The sequence below is a fragment of the Lolium perenne genome, chromosome 2, assembly GCF_019359855.2.
Source record: "Lolium perenne isolate Kyuss_39 chromosome 2, Kyuss_2.0, whole genome shotgun sequence".
Lineage (NCBI taxonomy): Eukaryota > Viridiplantae > Streptophyta > Magnoliopsida > Poales > Poaceae > Lolium > Lolium perenne.
The window spans coordinates 90,788,695-90,804,827 of NC_067245.2; the positions used below are offsets into that span (position 1 = coordinate 90,788,695).

The 16,133-nt window shown below is 44.6% G+C and overlaps 1 protein-coding gene and 1 long non-coding RNA gene across 2 annotated transcripts; both read right to left on the reverse strand.

Moving 5' to 3' along the window:
• Positions 1-490: 490 nt before the first annotated feature.
• LOC127333231 (uncharacterized) lies at positions 491-2,062 on the reverse strand. Its single transcript, XR_007871022.1, has 2 exons — positions 1,950-2,062; positions 491-773 (listed from the first exon to the last, which is right to left on the reverse strand). It is a non-coding gene; the product is annotated as an uncharacterized lncRNA (long non-coding RNA).
• Positions 2,063-4,201: 2,139 nt separating this feature from the next.
• Positions 4,202-10,576, reverse strand: LOC127333230 (cysteine-rich receptor-like protein kinase 6). The gene is made up of 7 exons (XM_051359573.2): positions 9,653-10,576; positions 5,918-6,052; positions 5,631-5,761; positions 5,337-5,547; positions 5,011-5,248; positions 4,786-4,936; positions 4,202-4,669 (listed from the first exon to the last, which is right to left on the reverse strand). The coding sequence occupies exons 1-7, from the start codon at positions 10,497-10,499 to the stop codon at positions 4,331-4,333; spliced, it is 2,052 nt and encodes a 683-aa protein (XP_051215533.1). The 5' UTR covers positions 10,500-10,576; the 3' UTR covers positions 4,202-4,330.
• Positions 10,577-16,133: the final 5,557 nt, after the last annotated feature.

Sequence of the window (16,133 nt, forward strand, 5' to 3'; positions counted from 1 at the left end):
TTAGAAAGTATTTTTCAATAGAGTTAAATTCATACCTAGTCATGGAACTTGTTGCCCAAAATCAGTTTGGTCATTGTACAACCAGAATACGAATTTACAGTCACTGAATACGCATGGGAGATTCACACACGGTCACCGCTTGCGACGTTGCATCGTATTTGCAGATGTGGCGCTGAGTGGGACCCCCTACCAGGTAACTTCACATCGAAATAAGAATAGCATGCTAGAGGAGGTCGTTTTTGCAAACTGACGTCCCCTTCCCTGGCTCTCTCAAGCGATTCCCTCCTCGCGATGCGCCCGATCCACCGACTTCTGCCGCCCCGGCTGTTGCCGGCCGTCCCCGGCGCCGCCGCTCTCCGGCGAGGCTCCGCCTCAACCTCCTCCGGTTCCCCTTCTTCTCGACGCTGCCCTGCACCTGCTTGAGCCCCCACGGCTAACCCTAGCCCTGTCTGGTTCAACAGGATATGCAAGACGAGCAGTGCGCATCAGGTTATAAATAGCATGAAGGATTCAGTTCTTGTTTCAGCATACACATGCATCAAGCAGGCTACCAAATGACACATGTTTCAGCTCTTCTAAAAAGTCTGAAACTCATTTAAACAGATTGAAGCTTCAGCTTCTGCAAGTCGATCTAAAATGTTCAGTGGAGTGAGATGATCTCACTAATAAAATGCTCGATACTTCATGTTATCTGCAGTAAACAGTCTAAACATTTGTGTTGCATCTGCAATTCGATCTTGAGCATTGCTGAGATTTTCTTGATGGTTTCATATCTGACAAGTGAAAAAGATAGTTTCGAAATGAATAAATTTTTTACAGAATGGAAATAATGTGTGAATAAGTTTGGAAATGTAGAAGATACTATAAACAAGAAGTATTTGTACTATGAAGATACAAAATGGCTCATATAATGGTCTTAAACAATACGCCACAAAACTCCGCTGGATACTAGAAGATATAATGCTTCACCGCAAAAAGATGATATATACTATTCTGAGATACTACATCATTTGAATTGAGCCAAAACTGTGAGGTACTTAAAATAATATTAATAACAACGTCTCAGATATAATCACAAATGCAATAGAATCTCTACAGTAGAACTTCTACTGCAGTATAAGATCAAACCAAGCAAATCAACCTCAGCTTCTTGATTAGAACCAAACTAAAATAGCATGAACAAGCACGAGTAAGAATTCTTGGTACCACTTAACGAGTAATCTCCATGGTTTCAAGAACAACCTTAATTAGGAAGCTACTGAGCAAAATTAGAAAGGTGTAATCTCCATGGTTTCAAGAAAATTTATTACAAGATGACATCGTCAGGATACACGAAATCATCTAACTCCAGAGTTCTATATGGTCAGAGTAACATAGTTCAGATAAAAACCGCTAATACATCTCTAGAAAATAGCATATGGTTAAGTGGTTAGCATAGCTTCTTAGAATGTCAGAGATGTCAATAGCTGATTGTTCGGTGGTCTGTATTGGCCTGCTCGTTGATATAGTGTACTTCTGTGCATTGATTGGCTGCTTTGCTTTTGGGCTTCCTGGTGATGTATTTTAAATTTTCAGAAAATTACATGTTATTTAAGACAATCTCTATGGTCATGGTACAAACAATTATGTTTGTTAAACATAATCTCTCTTGCAGACCGTGTTATACTCCAATAAATGGCATCTTGTTTTCTAACTTGTATAACATGATTTTTAGCGGATCCAGGGGCATTAGCAGAGGTTTCTACAATTAGTCATGTCATCAATTTGGCAACAGGATGAAGAAATGGATGCGCCAGTAGCAGCAGCCAAGAAAACAACTAATTTTCTATATGTTGATATGTGTTCAAAAGCATTAGGAGTATGGTTACTGCCCTTTGACCAATTCACTAAACTGTAGTGCTGTTAATCTGTTATAAGAAACAACACATGAGCATCTGGCACGACATTACCTCAAACAGCCGTTATGCATCCAGTACCGGAAGCGGAAGGACGGCTACCACGAGCATAAAGTGGTTGGGGGAGTCGTCGGTGTGGGTACCGAGTACGATCTCGTGGGAGTAGGTGATGCGTGTGGTTGACACGTCCGTTGGGAACCCCAAGAGGAAGGTGTGATGCGCACAGCGGCAAGTTTCCCTCAGTAAGAAACCAAGGTTTAATCGAACCAGTAGGAGTCAAGAAGCACGTTGAAGGTTGATGGCGGCGGGATGTAGTGTGGCGCAACACCAGAGATTCCGGCGCCAACGTGGAACCTGCACAACACAACCAAAGTACTTTGCCCCAACGAAACAGTGAGGTTGTCAATCTCACCGGCTTGCTGTAACAAAGGATTAACCGTATTGTGTGGAAGATGATTGTTTGCAGAAAACAGTAGAACAAGTATTGCAGTAGATTGTATTTCAGTATAGAGAATTGGACCGGGGTCCACAGTTCACTAGAGGTGTCTCTCCCATAAGATAAACAGCATGTTGGGTGAACAAATTACAGTTGGGCAATTGACAAATAAAGATGGCATGACCATGCACATACATATTATGATGAGTATAGTGAGATTTAATTGGGCATTACGACAAAGTACATAGACCGCCATCCAGCATGCATCTATGCCTAAAAAGTCCACCTTCAGGTTATCATCCGAACCCCCTCCAGTATTAAGTTGCTAACAACAGACAATTGCATTAAGTATTGCGCGTAATGTAACTAGTAACTACATCCTTGAACATAGCACTAATGTTTTATCCCTAGTGGCAACAGCACATCCACAACCTTAGAACTTTCTGTCACTGTCCCAGATATCAATGGAGGCATGAACCCACTATCGAGCATAAATACTCCCTCTTGGAGTTACAAGCATCTACTTGGCCAGAGCATCTACTAGTAACGGAGAGCATGCAAGATCATAAACAACACATAGACATAACTTTGATAATCAACATAACAAGTATTCTCTATTCATCGGATCCCAACAAACGCAACATATAGAATTACAGATAGATGATCTTGATCATGTTAGGCAGCTCACAAGATCCGACAATGAAGCACAATGGGGAGAAGACAACCATCTAGCTACTGCTATGGACCCATAGTCCAGGGGTAGACTACTCACACATCACTCCGGAGGCGACCATGGCGGCGTAGAGTCCTCCGGGAGATGATTCCCCTCTCCGGCAGGGTGCCGGAGGCGATCTCCTGGATCCCCCGAGATGGGATCGGCGGCGGCGGCGTCTCTGGAAGGTTTTCCGTATCGTGGCTCTCGGTACTGGGGGTTTCGCAACGGAGGCTTTAAGTAGGCGGAAGGGCAGGTCAGGAGGCGGCACGAGGGCCCCACACCACAGGGCCCGCGGCCAAGGGGGGGGCCGCGCCGCCCTAGGGTGTGGCCACCTCGTGGCCCCACTTCGTCTCCTCTTCGGACTTCTGGAAGCTTCGTGGCAAAATAGGACCCTGGGCGTTGATTTCGTCCAATTCCGAGAATATTTCGTTACTAGGATTTCTGAAACCAAAAACAGCAGAAAACAGCAACTGGCACTTCGGCATCTTGTTAATAGGTTAGTTCCAGAAAATGCACGAATATGACATAAAGTGTGCATAAAACATGTAGATAACATCAATAATGTGGCATGGAACATAAGAAATTATCGATACGTCGGAGACGTATCAGCAGGCGGCGGCCAGGGACTCCGACGGTAGCCACTGGATGATGAGCGAGAGCAACTCCAGTGGGTGGGAGTTGTTGAGGTTGTAGAGCACCTGCGAGTTCTCCTTCCATTTGAGGTTGAGGCAGAGCCTCTCCGGAGAGCGGCGGCGCCTGGGACGGCCGGCATCGGCCGAGGCGGCAGCTGCCAGCAGCTCAGGCCAAAAGGGGATCGTTGGAGAGAGACACGGAAGGGGATGACAGTTTTGCAAAAACGCCCGCCTCTAGCAGGGTATTCTTATCTCCCTGCTATGTTACCTGACTGTGGGTCCCACTCAGCGCCACGTCAACAAATACTACTCTATGTCGAGAGCGGTGACCGTGTGTGAAGCTCCAATGCGTATTCAGTGAGCGTAAATTTGTATTTCTGTTGTACGATGACCAAACTGATTTTGCTCAACAAGTTCCATGACTACTGATGGATTTAACTCTTTTCAATAAGAATCCTATGATACCAACTACATATAATATAATTAAGATTTTATTGCTCAAATTGTTTGGTCAAAGTTCATCTTGAAATGCGCGTGCACCTTATTCCTTGAAATGGATTAGTATGAAGTAAGGCATATCCCTACATAAAAAATTGTTATATTTTTCTTTTGGCGAGAATGGCATATAAAATGAACTCAGCATCACTCAGATTTATCTCGGCTCAAGTTCAGTGATCGAAACTTCGTTCGGTGACATAGGCAACCGGCTTGTCGACTCTGAATTTCCTCGGTATGGCTCCGTATGATTGTCTGAGTCGTTAGCGCCACTTTTTTCGATGCAGAAAGCTGGCCTAGATGGAGCTTGGAGAGACACAGTGCTGCTGCTAAGCAGGACAGTCACGACCGACATCAGCGGTCTATCTGCTGGGTTTTCTTGAACACATAGAAGCCCGATGTGAATGCACTTCAGCATCTGGTCTCCAGGAGAATGGCTGGTCATGGACGAATCCATGATCTCTACAATTGTTCCCATTGTCCAGTGCTCCCATACCTGCATTACGTAGGTATATTAATAATAATAATAATAATAATAATAATAATATTATGATGATGTTATTAAGTGCAGCTTTCTGTAACAGCTGAAGTTGTAACAGTCAAAATACTAACCAAACTTAAGAGATCTACAGACTGCTCGGAGTCATATGAGATACTGTTTCTTCTTCCTGTAACGATTTCTAAAATCAAAACGCCGAAGCTGAACACATCGGACTTAATAGAATAAGCCCCACGCATAGCGTACTCTGGGGACATGTATCCACTGCAATAACAACATTATGTTATGGACTAGTGCAATTTTAAAAATGTTATAAGGCAAATGTCACCAGGACTTACTAGGTTCCGACGACACGGTTGGTGACATCTTTTGATTGATCACTGTCAAAGAGCCTTGCTAAGCCAAAATCTGAAATCTTAGGAATAAATTCAGAATCCAACAGAACATTGCTCGCTTTGAGGTCCCGGTGAATTATCTTCAGCTGAGAATCTTCATGGAGATATTGTAATCCCCGAGCAATCCCGTTGACTATCCTAAATCTACTTCCCCAGTCTAGCTGACTGCTCCTATCAGGATCTGCCACACAGAAAAACAAACCTTAGAACTGCCACAACATATTTTATTTGTTCTTTCACTGTTGCAAAGTGGAGATGAGGAACTTTACCAAAAAGAATGGTGTCGAGGCTTTTGTTGGGCATGTACTCATACACAAGTAATTTTTCATGTTCTTCCAAGCAAACACCGACAAGTCGCACTAAATTCTTGTGTTGAAGCTTAGCAACCAAAACAAGCTCATTTTTCAGCTCCTCTATCCCTTGTCGAGAACTTTGTGATAGCCTTTTAACTGCTATTTCTTCATCGCCAGGAAGGATTCCCTGTACAAATGGGTATACTTATTTACTAGTAGAATATTAAAATACAGGATAAAAGCTCGATGTAAAAAAGATATAATTAGCACCTTATAAACAATACCAAACCCTCCTTCACCGAGTTTATTGCTTTCATCGAAGTTATTTGTTGCGGCTCTCAGAGTTGATAGATCTAGAATGAGTGATTCAATACTCTCTACGTCCTCCGGATTGGTTGGATCTATCATAAGAGAAAAGACACTTTCATAATGGTGTTATGCGTGAATGTAAATTTTCATATTAAAATGATGCCACTGTCATATGGAAACGAACAGAATAATAAGATTGGCCCTATTAGTCTAAAGGGGTGGATTTGGAACTAGCTAATAAGACTTACATGATACTGATGGCTTTCGTACCGATTTGCTCTTTTTCCTCCGCAGACAAAGGCAAATGGCAATAGAAGCCAGTATTGCAGCGACTATCGGCAGTGTAATGGCTAAAATTCTAGCAGCTCCATTGCTTTTGCTTCCTGTAAACAAAAGGCGCGAGTCATTACAAGGCACACCGAGGAGAATTCTACAAGAATTTAAAGAAGATGAATCTGCCTTTTGTAGAACATTTTTAAATCATGAAGCTCCTATGTTGATAATTCCGAAGAGATCATCAGGAGAAAGACCATTACTATCTTTGATGTTCATACTTCATAGTGCTGAAAGCTTTAAGTCTTGACTTCTCGAATTGAGAAATACAGAAGGGTTACCAGGCTAACTATGTTATTTTGCCAGGGAGATGGGAAAAGTCTATTAGGCACGCTAACAAAGCTGGTCTTTTTTTTTTTTTTTTTTTTTTTTGAAACACACATTGCTGATTTCTTAGAAAAACACAGTTTTTAGCAAGTAGAACTAAAGTCTGTGACACAGGAACGTGATAAAAGCATTTGTTTTTATTCCATAAAAAGATGTAGAAAACCATGATTTCATTGACTTCACATCTTGCCACGCACATGCGTGAGTGGTTAATTAACAAGCATATGGAAAATATATTAACAACATATTAGTGCATGTTGGTTACGAGTGAATAATAAAACAACGCTATATGTTTTCTTTACGCTATTGCGCTCTCTTTCGTCCGGAAATACATAAGGGATTTAATATTATATATTCTTCTACACAAAAATTGCATGATTATCATTATTTCAGATTCCTACATTGAGATGATTAATTTTTTTAATTCAGTAGTTTTTTAATATAATCAAGGTTAAACTATTTTAAAGGGTTGCGTATTGATTAATCGAACATCACATTATGCGTGTAATACTATCATGCCGTTGAGAGTTGTCTGTAAATTCAGTTTGCCCAAAAGTACATTGGAATTTTATATAGACAGGTATCAAGATGCATGATAAATAATATTGTTCATTTGTATGTTACTACAGAAATAGAAACAAGATGATTATCAACTATTTTCATAATTGTAAGTCTAATGCTATTTTCACTTAACTAATTAAATATTTTTTACATGTAGGCAAGGTTATAGAACTCTAAGAGGTTATTTTGGAATTATAGGAACACCGTATTAGATGTTTTTCAATGTTTTTGGAGTGTCATATATAAATCAGTATATTTCCTAAAAAAATACATTTTTTAAATACATAAGTCTCCGAGATGCAATTTCCACGTTATTCTTTGTATGGACATCTTACTACATAAATAAGTATCACATGATTATAACTTTTTCGTGATTATATATCTATTTCTATTATTCATGTTTCCAATCTCTATATTTGTTTCACATATAATCGAGGTTAGTGAACTTCAACATGTTATTAAGAATTAATGTACCATGATACTGCAAGCTATTTTATGGTGCCAAGAGCACATACAGTAGTACCTATAGTTTTTGAGACTACAATTTACTTCAAATACCATAATATTAATAATATATGAGAACCATAGCTCTACTTCAATAAAATGATGGTTTGAGCTTCAAAGCTAATATCTCATGCGGATGACCGTCTAACATGCGTATGCAACACATGTTTGAGTCTATGACATTATAGATGATGTCGACATACCAAATTACTTCCAAAAATATAATTTAATTCATAAAATAAACAGAAGTAACATAGAAATTGGTAAAAGTAATAATTTTAAAATTACCCAAAGCAAGAAATCTCTATGGGTTTTGGCATGTCCATGATATTACTTATTAATGTTTTCTAGATGACATGTTTAAGGAGCTGTTCGTCGACATCCGTAACATTAAATACAATTACAGTGGTACGTAAATCAGTTAGTATTAAAATATATTTTAATCATCGAAGTCATCAAAATATTTAGGAAATTGGTTATTAAAAAACTATTTGTATTATACAATTATAATAGTTGAAAGGAAGAATTCTCTTTGTATTTTAGCATGTGCATGATATTACTTAATATTTAGTTTTATGGTGTTATACTAAAAATAAGAAAGATGTTTATCTAAATCACCACGTCGATCCATTTAATCAAAATTATCGGCATGTGTAGATATTTTTTTGCGGGGGATGTGTAGATCTACAGTTAGTGGCTACAATTACATGTGCAATTTAAAACTAGAGCTATGAAAGATTTAGTTTGCTTTTTGTACCCATAGAGATTTTTTTTCAATATAATGGTGAAAGCAAATAAGCAGATTGAGCCGAAACATGAAGCTAACCACTAGGACCTGGCACGCGGACAAGACATGAAGCAAATATGCATGAATGATTTTATATCAATTTTTAACATCAGTTTTTAGTTGATATACAATTGTTTTATTTCTTACCGTATAATATGTATATTTATTAATAATATTAAGTTATTTCTTCCATAATAATTTTGAAACACTAAAGACGACAAGGGCCACGGTGCTAGTTCTAAGAAATATATTCTCTCAAAAAGAGGAGGTGTCAAAAATAACTGTAGCTCTTTTGATTATCACCCTTCTTAGTATTTCTTAGTATTTTTTTTTGGCTGTGCGCATCGGTACTACCATTAGGGTATTGCGTTGTTGCAGAGGCTAGGTGTAATTGGTACCTCTCGATATTAATATATTCTTTTTATCGAAAAAAAAATGAAACCAACTAACTCTGAAATAAACCATGTTATTTGGCATGTCTAAAAAATAAAACAGCCATGTGCTCATGCCCACACGCCAGAAGACAAAGAAGATATTTTGTTCGTCAAAATTTAGTCCTACTTAGGCTTAATGATGGAAGAGTGCTCTTGTTCCAATGCGCACTCTTTGCAGGAGAGTTTGTGTGGCTAGCAATCAGCCAGGACTTAGGACTCGGTATAATTCTCCATGTTGTCCAGTCAAGCAACCGATAGCTACGGGACTGCGCACAAGTCAAGATCAAACAACGGAAATTTCTAAAGTTTGATTCTTGAGAATGATCTTTCTGGCGTTTACTACTTCGCCCAGGTTGCTTCTGAATTCTTTATTACACTAAATAAAGAACTCCGAAGAAGATAGGAGTAGTTTAAGGGAGGTGGCGTTTTGGCTCATAGGAGCAAATGCTCACATTATATAAAATAATTAAAAATAATTTAAAAAATATTTAAAAATTTTACATAATTTTTTTTGTGTACATCATGACATTCTATGTTCGTACACAATTTTTCGTGTAAAAACAATATTTTGTGTGGTATGTATAAAAAAGACAAAAAAATGTGTTGTATGTAGTCGTGTTACAACATCAAAATTTCTCTTTTTTCCAGGAGCCACATAATTTTTTTTTCTTTTTTTGAAAATTTGTGTACCAACATAAAATGTTTAGATGTACATGTAAAAATTTAGTTTAGAATTTTTTGATACTTCAAAATGTGGATTCACATAATGAGAGCAAATGATCCTATGAGTCAAAGTGCATTTCCCAAGTTTAAGCACAAACAGAGCTGACACTAATTAAAAAGGCCCCTCGTTGGTGTTGACAGTCTATAATGTTATTAGAATCGAATTAAAATAGTACACCATCCAGTCCACCTTACGTTTTCGTTTTTTCACAGATCTGACCTCACAGCTTTCTCTCTGAACCCTTTGCGGAATTACTTTTGTCTGAAGAATGATGAATCGAGCAAATAAGATGAAGTTGTTTCTCTGGGCTTACCTCCTCTGGATGGCAGTGGCGTCATGTTCGCTGGCGCTGGGGACGGTGATGGTGCTAAAGCTGGGGATGGCTCCGGGAGCTGCAGCAGCGAAGGCCCGTTGAAGAACTGATACTGCTCATACCTGTAACTGCACCGCAATCCTCGGACCTGGCCACCCTTCTTGCCGCTGAAACCCTTTGCCGTCATCGCGATGATACCTTGGAGGCAGGTCCGGCAATCGGCAGGGGCCATGTCCGGCGTGCACTGCGCGAGCCCGTAGATCTTTGGGTTTGTCTTGTCGAAATTTCCCAAGCCCTTCTCCCCTGTGCCGAACCGCGTGGATGAGTTCACGGCCGCGTAAACGGCGGTGGCGTTTATGAGGGCGCCCACCGCGGCGTCGAACACCTTGGCCGGCGCCGACACGTTCTGAGTGTTCACTAAGGCGAGGACTCTGCCGTCGTTGTCGGTGGAGGATAGGAAGTTCTGGTTGGAGAAGCGGAGCGCGCAGGGGTCGTAGAAGACGGTAGCATCCCTGTTGTACGGGCAGCGCTGCTGCGCGTCCTGGAAGGCGGTGGTGACGCATTGGGTGCAGTTGGCGGCGCTCGTGTCGCCGCGACAGAGAGCGAGCGCGTAGACGATGTCCGGAAGGGTGCCGACGGTGCCGGTGGCGAATAGATTGGGTGAGGAGGAGGCGTTCTTGGGGAGAGTGGCGTTGAGGAGCCGGATGTTGGCCTGGTAGGTGCTGTTGGCGGTGAAGTTGGCACTGCTGCCGCAGAACTGGCCGATAGGCTGCTGGCCAGCTGATGGAGGCGTGAGGATGAAGGCGAGGAGGAGGGCCGCGGCGGGGACGAGGTGGTGCGAGGCCATGGTGTTTGATGTGGGGGTGTGGGAGGAGGAATGGAGCTACCCAGAGTAAAAGCTGGGAAGAGTAGTAGAAAACGAGGGGGAGGCGAGGGTCTCTGTGTTGACACGTATGGGGCTCGTATAAATGTACACGGGCCCATCCTGGAGATGGCCACTGCTGGGTGGTGGTGCCCGCGACATGACCTCGCCAATGAACCAAAGACCGGGTGAGGTACCCATGTGAGTCTTCAGCCAGCCAGCCGTTTCCACACGGCAGCGACAGTAGAGTTTACTAGTGTTAGGGATTATGCTCGTTGTATTACAAGGGGATTAAATGTCACAATATATAGTATATGTATAGGTGTAAGAGCATCTCCGCTCTTCCTGACTAGACCCTCGAACGACGTTTTTTTCATTCGGACGGCGAAATTCGGCCCAGTCGCGCCCCCGGTTCCTCGTTTTCGTCCGGATTTGGGCATAAATTCATCCGGCGATTCCACGCCATCCCCGGCCCCCCGGGGAGCTCTCGGGGTCTCCGGACGAAACAAAAGCGCGTGAAACGGCGAGGAAACTTCCCGCGCGTCTAGTGGCCCCAATTTGTCGGCGAGAGACACCGATCGTTGTCCTCATCGCATCGTCTTCCGCGCGCTGTAAAAGCCTGCTGCCGGTCAGCATTCGCCGGCCGCGTAGCTTCCACGCGGCGAGTTAATGCCGTCGCCTCGGTATCACGCGCGCCTACCTCTATTTATCGCCGAACTACCGCGTCTGCCCCGCATTCACCTCACTCTCCTTCCACCAAATCTTCCCCGAACTCGAACGAGCAATGGCGAACGACGGTGCGGCCAACAACGGCTTCGGCCGCCGCTCTCTCCACCAATGGGAGGGACGGCTCCTCCACGCGGCGGGCTACCCGGCGCCGCCGGACTTCCACGCACCGGGGGGATGGAGGCTGAGCGCAGGCGGCGTGCCGATCCCGCCGTCGCCAACGGGCGGTGCCTTACTCGAAGCGGCGATCGACGCGGTGCTCGTCACTCTCAGTGACGAGCAGCGCGCGGATCCGCGTTTCTTCCCCGACAACCACGAGTCGTGGATCGCCTTCTTCCGGCGGAGGTATGAACGGGAACTGACGTCCTACGACGGCCCTCCTCCTCCTCCGGCAAGGAACAACGCCGCCGGCCGCAAACGATGGTGGAGCGCGCCTGGCCGCACCCTCGAGAACGTGCTCGCGCACAGCGACGACGACGACGGCGGCGACTACACGTCGTTCTACCGCCATTTCGGCATGTAGTAGGCCGTTCTTTAGTTTAGATTTTAGTTTGCCAATCGCCGAATTCAAATATATGTTCGAATTCGGCCTACTTATGTACGAACTCGCCTCTATATGTTAAATATCATTAAATTTCGCTTATGTTTGAACGAACTCGCCAATTTTGTCTGAATTCGCCGAAGTCCGTTACATCCATCCTGGGCTCGCGGCTGGGAAAATGGGCCTCCCCAGGCCAAATTTTCCTCCAATCCGGACGACAATATCACCGGATTTGGGCGTGGGGAGTCCAAACGGCTGGAGATGCTCTGAATATCAAGGTTTAAAATAGCGTCCTAAATGAAATAGCGTCGGCCTCCTTTAAACGCTATGGACGCTATATCGTGCTAATTGCGTGCTACATTTCAAATAGCGTTTCAAAAAATATTAAATATAGTCTAGAAATAAAAGATTTCGCTAAAAAAGTTACATATTTAGTCCAAAAATAATTGAATCATACATACATAACCACATGCAACATATAGATCTCCAATTTTTCAGAAGGCTAACATCGTATTCCATAAGGCAACAACATATTATAAATTATTTATTAACAATCATCAACATTAAGGATATTAAGTTCTAATCTAGAAGAGGAATCAACATATTGCAGTTCATTACCACCGAAAAGTGAAAGCAACTTAGCTTGAAAAATAGCGCGCTAATGCTATGAAGTTTTAGCACGATATATCATGCTATTTCACAAATAGCACCATAGCGAGAAAAATTACTAAAATTTAGCGTAGACCCTCCAAATATGCTATTGCGTGGTATTAGCGGAGAAATAGCGCACTATTTTAAACATTGGTAAATATGCAGGAAGCCCTCTAACATATGGGGAAACTACAATATACAGATATATACTCTAACACCCCCTCCCCTCAAACTCATGGTGGATCAAAAACACTGAGTTTGGAGAGTAAGAAATAATGCTGCGCTCTAGTTTGTGCCTTTGTAAAGAAATCGCAACTGCAAATCTGAAGGCACATAATGAATCGCAACAACCTCATCCTGCACCTGAGCACGTGTATAAAAAGCATCAACACTAATATACTTGGTCAGCTCATGCTTGATCGGATCACGTGCAATACTGATAGCACATGTACTGTCAGACAATCGTGGAGTGGGTGTCGTAACAGAGACCCCAAAATCTGCAAGCAACCATCGTAACCAGGTCACCTCAGCAATCAACAAAGCCATAGCCCGCAACTCAGCCTCAACACTCGAACGGGAAACCGCTACATGTTTCTTCATCTTCCAAGCAACAAGCGAACCACCAAGAAACACATAGTAAGCAGAAAGTGAACGACGATCCGTAGGATCACTCGCCCACGTAGCATCCGAGTAGCACTGGAGCTAGAGAGAGCTAGAACGAGGAAAGAAAAGGCGACGAGTGATCGTGCCACGAAGATAACGAAGAACACGGAGGAGATGACTATAGTGAACTGTGGTAGGAGCTGAGACAAACAAACTCAGAATATGAACAGGATAAGAAATATCAGGATGAGTGACAGCAAGATAAACAAGACTCCCAACAAGATGGCGATAACGTGTGGGATCAGGAAGAGGATCACCATCAGTAGGACGGAGCTTAACATTAAGCTCCATAGGAGTATCAACCGTGCGCTCATCCCCAAGAGCAGCATGAGCAAGAAGATCCTGAATGTACTTTTCCTGAGAGATAGAAAAGCCATCAGAAGTGGAGGAATCCTCAATCCCAAGAAAATAGCAAAGAGGACCAAGATCAGTCATAAGAAACTGATCTCGAAGACGAGCCTTGACAAAGGCAATATACTCATGATCATCACCAGTAATGATCATATCAACAACATAGAGAAGAAGAAAGGTGTGTCCACGAGGAGAAGTGTGAACGGAAAGTGCTGAACCATGGCTGCAAAACACTGATAAATAGAGAGCACCTCACTGCGAGAGTGCATAAGAAACAACCAGGTGTACCGTGAAAAATCATCAATAAACAAAATATAGTATCGATGACCCCCTTTTGAAGGAAAGGGAGCCGGACCCCAAACATCAGAATGTACTAAATCAAAAGGTCGTTGAGATACAGACGCACTAGTAGGATAGGGAAACTGAATCTGTTTTCCTAACCTACAACCCTGACACGAATGCAAAGACACATCTCCTGAGACAGACCCCAGAAGACCACTACGAACTAATGAAGATAAACGGGAGCCACAGAGGTGACCTAGGTGATGATGTCACTGCTGAAAAGATCCAGTGACAGAACTGGCAGATGAAGTGTCAGCAGGAGGAACGCGAAGCCAGTCTAACTCCCGGAGCCCCGGGGACTCAAGGCTGCGAGGGCCAGCTCCAACCAGGGCCTGTGTACGGTGGTCCTGAACAGAACAAGAATCAGCGTCAAGAATGACGTGACAACCAGAATCAGTAAGCTGACTAGCAGAAAACAGGTTCATCTTAAGACTAGGAACATGAGAAACACCAGGAACAGAGAAAGAGGAAGTAGAAATGGTGCCTCGGCTGGAAATAGGAAGAGAGGTACCATCAGTCGTGATAACACGGACATGAGAAACAAGAGAGCGAAGAGCCAAAATAATAGAAGACGCTGAAGTCATATGAAAAGAAGCTTCAGAATCCAGATACCACGGGGATGACGTACCTGACTGTGTAGAAGGTGGTGGTCGTGCGGTGCTAGAAGAGCCAGGCACAGAACCAACAGTACTCGTCGAGGAAGAGCCTGTAGCAGCGAGCAGACCACGAAGACCACGGATAATGTCCTGATCAGATAGCACAACAGCAGAAGATCCTGAAGAACCAGCCTGCCGACGAGTATGGTACCGCTGACGTAAGCTGGGATCCCTCTGCCAGCAGCTAGAGACAGTGTGGCCAGACCTGCCACAGTAGGTGCAGGGAGGTGTTGTCATACCACGAGGCTGCTGAGGCTGACTCTGGCCCTGGACTGGAGGAGTAGCGAGTATCGGCGTTGCTGGAGACCGCAACGAAGCCGGCGGCATAGGAGGTCCACGAGCAGACAGCACAGGAGGGCCACGAGCAGCAAGTACAGAGGGAACCTCAAGAAGACCAGCACCACGAAGACAAGTCTCCTCAGCACGAAGCTCAGCCAGTACCTCAGAGAGCGGAACACGACCACGGGCAAGCAACTGTGCACGACGCGGCTCAAAGTCCTTGCGGAGCCACGACAAGAACTCAAAAACACGCTGAAACTCTAGATCCGCGCGCACAGTCAGACAGCCGGGACAGGTGGCACACCCATTTGTACGAAGAGAATCAAGCTGACGCCAAATAGCAGCACTCTGAGTGTAGAACTCATCAATAGTAGAATCACCCTGCTGAAGGGCATGCTCCTGACGGACCACAGATAGGTAAAGAGCATCCCCAGATGGATGATAGCGCTGCGGAAGAATAGCCCACTGAGTAGCAGCAGTGGGACGACCCATGAACTCAGCAGCCTACTGAGGCAGAACACTGGAGGTGAGAACAGCAGCAGCACGAGCATCCTCATCTATCCATTGAGTGTAGTCAGTCAGATCCAGCCGGTAAGTCGCAACGGCAGTAGAGTGGTCCTGGACCTTTCGGTCATAATCAGCCAGAGCAGTATCATCAGCACTCTTGGCTGCATCCTTATCTGCCTGATTAGCATCAGGGGCAAGGGCAACGGGCGTCGGTGCAACAAGCATCGTAGGAGCAACGGGGCGCGGCGGACAAGAGACCTCGCCAGAAAGCACACCCCAAAGACGAAGACCGCGCATGTGGACGCGCATGAAAGTAGCGAAATCAGGGTAATTCGCGCCATCAAAAATCACCGGGCAGCGAGGAATCGCAACATAGCCCGACGAGGAAGACATCTCTCTCTCTCTCTCTCTTCAGAACCAAAATGAATCGGGATCAAACCCGATCGAAGCTTGCTTGCGGGACGGCGGTGGAGACGGGTGAAGCCGGGGAAGGAGAGGGCCGGCTGGGGAAGGAGATGGCCGACCGGGGGAGGAGAGGGTCGGCGGCGGAGCGTGGCGGCGGCGAGCGGGCGGCTGACGGTGAGCTACGCACGAGGGCGGGCGGGACGGAGAACGGCGGCCGGAACTTGGAGAGCGGTGACCGGGGGCGGAGAGCGGCGCCGGAGGGGCGGCGGCCGGAGGTGGAGAGCAGCAAAGATGGCCGGAGGAGCGGCCGGAGGCGGCGGCCGGGAGCGGCAACGACGGCCGGGGAACAAGCACGAAAAATCTCAACTAGAGGACCAATTTCGCTCTGATACCATGTTAGGGAATATGCTTGTTGTATTACCAGGGGGCCAAAGGCCACAATATATAGTACATGTACAGGCGCAAATATGCAGGAAGCCCCCTAACATATGGGGAAAC

Coding starts and splice junctions, on each gene's coding strand:
- LOC127333230 (XM_051359573.2), bottom strand. CDS start 10,499: ATGGCCTCGCACCACCTCGTCCCCGCCGCGGCCCTCCTCCTCGCCTTC. Junction 6,053..9,652: donor GCCACTGCCATCCAGAGGAG/GTAAGCCCAGAG, acceptor TTTTGTTTACAG/GAAGCAAAAGCAATGGAGCT. Junction 4,937..5,010: donor AACCGTGTCGTCGGAACCTA/GTAAGTCCTGGT, acceptor TTGTTATTGCAG/TGGATACATGTCCCCAGAGT.